The following is a 6000-nucleotide window of genomic DNA, read 5'->3' as shown; positions in this document are numbered from 1 at the left end:
TACATTCATCCTAATTCAAAATTCAGCCTGGAGACACCACCTTGTCCACAAGCTTGCCCTGCAGAAAGAGCAGCGAGGGAGGTGAACATAGATTGGTGAGCACACCATGCCAACGGAGCAGGGAGACAGGGCACATGGCTACGCGTGGCTGGTGGCCACTCTATCTGGTAGCACAGAACCGACCATTTCAATCGTGTCAGAAAGTTGCATGGGAATATAAATTGGTGCAGCCACTATGAAAACAGTATGGAGGTTCCCCAAAAAGCTAAAAATAGAGTTGCCATCTGAGCCTGTTATCCCACTTCTGGGCATATATCTGGAGAAAACTATAGTTTGAAAAGATACATGCACCCTATGTTTGTTCCGACACTATTTACAATAGCCAAGACATGGAAGCAACCTAAGTGTCCATCAACAGATGAATGGGGAACGAAGATGTGGAATATGAGCCATAAAAAAGAATGAAATAATGCCATTTGCAGCAACATGGATGGACCTAGAAGTTGTCATACTAAGTGAAGTAAGTCAGAGAAAGACAAAAACCATATGATATCACTTACATGTGGAATCTGAAATATGATACAAATGAACTTATCTACAAAACAGAAACAGACTCGCAGACATAGAGAACAGACTTGTGGTTGCCAAGGGGGAGGGGGTGGGGGAGGGATGGATTAGTAGTTTGGGATTAGCAGATGCGAACTACTACATATAGAATGTATAAACAACAAAGTCTTACTGTATAGCACAGAGAACTATATTCAATATCCTGTGATAAACCATCATGGAAAAGAATATGAAAAAGAATGGATACACATATGTACCTGAATCACTTTGCTCTACAGCAGAAATTAACACATTGTAAATCAACTATACTTCAATAAAATAAATTAATAGAAAAAGAAAGTTCTACCAGACAGCACTGTTCCAGATCATGCAGACTCGTAGAGTCAGAGCAGAGGAAACAGTGTTCACCCAAACGCGATACTTTCTTAGAACAATCACTCTGCTTTTCTCCCAAGAACTCAAACAGCACTAAGCCAGTTGTCTTCATTTTATTGCATAAAGGAGTTCCCATCTCTGCTGAAAAGCTTCTAAATTGCTGATTTTGCATCATCAAAACGCTGACTTGATTATCAAAGAGAAATCACCCCCTGGCCATCCCGTTCTGTCCCCCACAGAACACTAACCATCCTTAGACATAAAGCGATACGTTTATACCCAGAGGATTAATCACATGTGATTTTTCCTATATCTAAAATTATGTCAAATCTGACTCATTTCATTTAGAGAAAATCACTCTTTGCTGCAAACCCCTTGAGAACAACGCTGCTGGTTTTGAGAGATGCGGGTAAGGCCCCATCCGGGTACCAGAGAAGCGCCCCAGCAGATGGAGCGGTTGGACTGCCTGCTGGCGGCTGACACACGTCACACCCTAAAGCTTCGACACCCCCGGTGGGTCGCTGGCATCGGTCTCCAGCCACTCAATGAGGATCTGATTCAACTCTGTGGGCCTGGAACGGGAACAGAAGGCAATTCGCATCTGTCTGGACGCACTCCCTCACTCAGGCCAAGGCAGGGGTGGTAAAGCAAGCGGCTTATTGGAGGCGAACAGGGAGCCCTGACGTCCCCCACCCAGGGACCGCCATCTCCTTACTTCTCCATCTGTGTCCAGTGTCCACAGTCCTTAATATGACCCCTTTTCAGGTGAGGGATCTGGAAGAAAACCCCACCCGAAAAAGTAAATGGCAGAAGGCAAGTTCTCTGCTCCCAGTGGGCCGCCCCCCTGAAAACCCCACGTGATTTAGGAAGGGAATGACCACTGATCAAGCTCCTACTGTGTGCTAGGTGCTCCACATGCACTGCCTTATTTATCTTTTTATTATATACATTTATTTATTTTATTTATTTATTTTTGGCTGCATTGGGTCTTTGTTGCTGTGTGCGGGCTTTCTCTAGTTGTGGCGAGCAGGGACTACTCTTCGTTGCGGTGCGCGGGCTTCTCATTGCGGTGGCTTCTCTTGTTGCGGAGCACGGGTTCTAGGCACGTGGGCTTCAGTCGTTCTGGCACGCGGGCTCTAGAGCACAGGCTCAGTAGTTGTGGCTCACGGGCTTAGTTGCTCTGCAGCATGTGGAGTCTTCCTGGACCAGGGCTCGAACCCATGTCCCCTGCACTGGCAGGCGGATTCTTAACCACTGCGCTGCCAGGGAAGCCCTGCCTTATTTATCTTTGACCATGATCCTTTGGGTAATATGAAGGCTCAGAGAGGTTAGGTAACTGGCCCAAGGCCACACAGAGAGTGGCTGAGCTAAGATTCAAATTCAGGCTGACCCATACTCATCACAACAGACTGTCTCCCTCCAGAACCATTAGGACTTGGCCCGTTCACAGCCTGGAAAATGGCGGGTCGAGCTTGGCTCTTGCCCTGTAGCCATGACTGCGTCCCCTTCCCACGTCGCCTCCCTCCTCCCTGGTGGTCTGCACGCAGGGCTGTTCAGTCTTGCTTTTGGCGCCTGAATCCCCAAAGTGGGTCACAGCCCTCCCCGGACTGGCTCCACCACCCACACAGGGCGTCCTTGGCAACGTGCCTTGAATCACGCTCTCTCCGCCGCACTGGATGATGTTAACTAACAAAGCCACGGCCAAGGGCAGGCGAACGCTCTCAGCAACCAGCCAGGATACACGAGCCGTCACGGGGACCCCACCTGCAGGCCTCCCAATCCCTACCAAGCCCCACGCTTCCAGCAGAGTGTGCTTCCAAAACACAGGCTTGACACCCATCTCTCCACCTCAACGGTCCCCTCACCCATAGGTCCACACAGCTCAGCCTGGCCCAGTGGGCTCAGGATAACCTCCCAGCCGCACCCTCTGACCTCTCTCATCCATCCTCACCTCTCAACACCCTGTCTCCTCTCCTGTTCTCTCTCTGCCGGGCAAGGCTTAGGAGTTCCTCAAGGCCAGAGGCAGTGGTCAGCACCTCTGTGAAGCCCTCGCTCCCAGCTGGGCCCTTGTCCACACAAGCCTCCTGCATATGGGGTACACTGCTGGACATGACCTCCTGTGGGGTGGGGTCTCCACCTCATTCATCTTTACCGCCCTGGTATCTAGCACTGTCCCAACTCATCTAAGTGCACAGGAAAAGCCCATGAAATGAAAGGAGTGAGTGATGAGAGATTGCATCAGTGAAGGGGAAAGGAAGCAGCAGTCTTTTTTCGTTTTCTTTTGGCCACACCGCGTGGCATGTGGGATCTTAGTTCCCTGAAGTGTGGAGTATTAACCACTGGACCACCAGGGAAGTCCAGGAAGGAGTGGTCTTTTTTTTTTTTTTTTTGCGGTACACGGGCCTCTCACTGTTGTGGCCTCTCCCGTTGCGGAGCACAGGCTCCGGACGCGCAGGCTCAGCGGCCATGGCTCACGGGCCCAGCCGCTCTGCGGCATGTGGGATCTTCCCGGACCGGGGCACGAACCCACGTCCCCCGCATCAGCAGGCGGACTCTCAACTACTGCGCCACCAGAGAAGCCCCCGAGGAGCAGTCTTAATCGCTGCTCCCAAAAGGCGACAGTGATGCTGCTGAGGAAGCCCTCGTCAAGCGAGCGGTTCCCCCGAACATCCCACTCTTCATCCTCTGGGACGCCTGCGCCCTCCTCCAAGAAGCCCCGATGGCCCCGAGCAGGACCATCGCCTTACCCAGTCCTCCATATGCTTGGACATCTCAGGAACGAGCACGAAGTCCTTCTCCGCGGTGACCATCAGGGCCGGCACCAGGATCTGGGGAGGGATAACGGGAAGGAGAAGCAGCCTCCACGCTCAGGCCCTCCCTCACCCGGGCAAGGAGATGTTATTTTCACACCGCGGGGCCTCCTCCACTATTAACTCCCCCGCAGAAGATCCCTCAGCACCACTGTGGTCTGGCTTTGTTTCCGCCACGTGCTTTGCGTGAAGGAGGCACCAGTATTACTAAAGATCTGAAAGGATGGTGTGTGAGATTAGAAAATGTGTATCTTGCTCTCTGCCCCTGGTTCCCGGCATAGAGCCCCTGAAACCCTTGTAAATTCCTAAGTGATGAGAGCACTTCTGTTCCAATGAGGTGACTCTGGCTGGGCTCATCCCAGGATGAGGCTTCTGAGGGCTGGGGATGGGGGCTGGTCACCAGGAAGACAAAGCCATGATTAGACACTTGGGATTTTCAGCTCCCTCCTTCCCCCCACGTCTGGAAGGCGAAAGGGATGAAATGGAGTTAATAATTGATCGCATCTACGTGAGGAAGTCTCCATAAACATCCACATAACCCCAGCAGCAAGGAGTTCGGAGAGCTTCTAGGTTGGTGAAATCCACACCAAAAGGATAACACACCTCAGCTCCACAGGGTCAGAGGCTCCTGGGCGTGGGACCCTCCCAGACCTCACCCTGTGGATTCCTTTGTCTGGCGGTTCATCTGTGTCCTTTACCAAATCCTTTAATAAACTAGTAAACGTGAGTAAGTGTTTCCCAGAGTTCTGTGAGCCACTCTAGAAAATTAATAGACCCAAAGAGGAGGTCCTGGGAGCCTCCAATTTACAGCCAATCAGTTGGAAGCACAGGTAACAACCTGGACTTGGGGTTGGCGTCTGCAGTGGGGAGCAGTCTTGTGGGACTGAGCCCTTATCCTGTGGGCTCTGACGCCGTCTCCAGGTAGCTGGTACCAGAACTGAGTTAAACTGCAGGCCCCCCAGCTGGTGTTGCAGAGAACTGCTTGGTGTGGGGAAAACGCCCACACATTTGGTGATAAGAAGTGTCAGAAAGAAAGCGATTTGTGTGGAAGTAAAGGAGACACACAGGAGGAAAAAAATGGGTTTTTCTCATACGGATGGATTCAGCCACGTATTGAACACACAGGTTGTGTGTGTGTGTGTGTGTGTGTGTAAGTAAGAACACGCGTGTGGTCCACTCTGTGTGACTGATATTCCTGACACCAAACAGGTGGCGCTGGGAAGGAGGAAAGATGCCCTTAGATGGAGATCAATATTCCTTTTCTATGAATTGAATAGAATATTCAATTGAATAGAATATTCACACTCTGCCCTTCACTAGGGCAGCCAGAGTGTGATTGGGCCAGCCTGACATTACAGGCAGGAAAGGGACGTCACTTTTTGTCTACTGATGCATGGGGCACCGCAAGGTCGAGAGAACCTCCTTTTACTCTGTGTTCTCAAGCTACCATGACAATTTCCAAATGACGTTCACTGTCCCTGGGTAAGGAATGCTCACCGTTTTTTACCTACAACACAGAACTGTGCGCTTCTCACTGCGCCCCGTTCACCAAGGGGTGAAGACCCAGTGGTGGTTTTGTGGCTGAAATGAATCCTGAGGCTGCTGTGGGGGTGGGATGGACACTCTAGAATGTTCCAGGTGAAAACGTAAAGCGGTGGCAGAGGCAATGGGAGGAGGTGGGAGAAGAGGAAGATCTGGAAGGAAACTGCAGAAGAGGGGGTCCCCAAACCTACTGCCATCGGGGTTCACCTCCCCGAAGACCTCATCCTCGTCCCTCATGCTTTGAGAGAGTCTGCCAATCAAACTGCAGTTTTGTCATTTTTGTCCATCACAGATTAGAGTGATGATAGGCTAAAGAGCATTAATTAAACCACTACTACGTACTAGGCACTGTTCTAACTCAGCATCTGATGTGCGTCAACCCACTTTATCCTTACACAGCTCCTGCCTGAGGTAGGCACCATTCTTGTCACTTCCATATTAGCGGCCATGGAGAACAGAGTGGTTAAGTGCCTTGCCCAAGGTCACACAGGGCACAGGTCCCACATCCCAGGCCGACTCTCTGCCCAGCCTGCTCTGAACCACTGTTTTTATGCTCTACTGCCTCAAGATCTAACCCTGTGAGGTCAGGACCTCGCCTGTGTCATCTGCACCATTCCTGGCATATAGAGGGCCGATCATTTTTGACTGAATCAAGAAGATGGCTAGGGCTACCGAGTGAGCTGAGGAACGTGAAAATGCAATTTCC

At 51.0% G+C, this 6000-nt stretch overlaps 1 protein-coding gene across 2 annotated transcripts in view; it reads right to left on the bottom strand.

The window, feature by feature from the left end:
* Window positions 1-830: 830 nt before the first annotated feature.
* The window catches only part of EPHX2 (epoxide hydrolase 2), a 59190-nt gene continuing 54020 nt past the window's right edge, over window positions 831-6000 (bottom strand). For both annotated transcript variants that reach the window (XM_082842631.1, XM_082842630.1), the window contains exons 17-19: window positions 3690-3770; window positions 1658-1716; window positions 831-1514 (exon numbers count right to left, since the gene is read on the bottom strand). In XM_082842631.1, coding sequence (XP_082698757.1) covers window positions 1436-1514; window positions 1658-1716; window positions 3690-3770 — 219 coding nt within the window. In that variant the 3' untranslated portion in view covers window positions 831-1435. The remainder of the gene's footprint in view (window positions 1515-1657; window positions 1717-3689; window positions 3771-6000) is intronic.

This window comes from Leucopleurus acutus (assembly GCF_964270905.1).
Source record: "Leucopleurus acutus genome assembly, chromosome: 7".
NCBI lineage: Eukaryota > Metazoa > Chordata > Mammalia > Artiodactyla > Delphinidae > Leucopleurus > Leucopleurus acutus.
The sequence above is the reverse complement of the archived record's forward strand: the minus strand, read 5'-3'. Positions and strand labels throughout refer to the sequence as shown.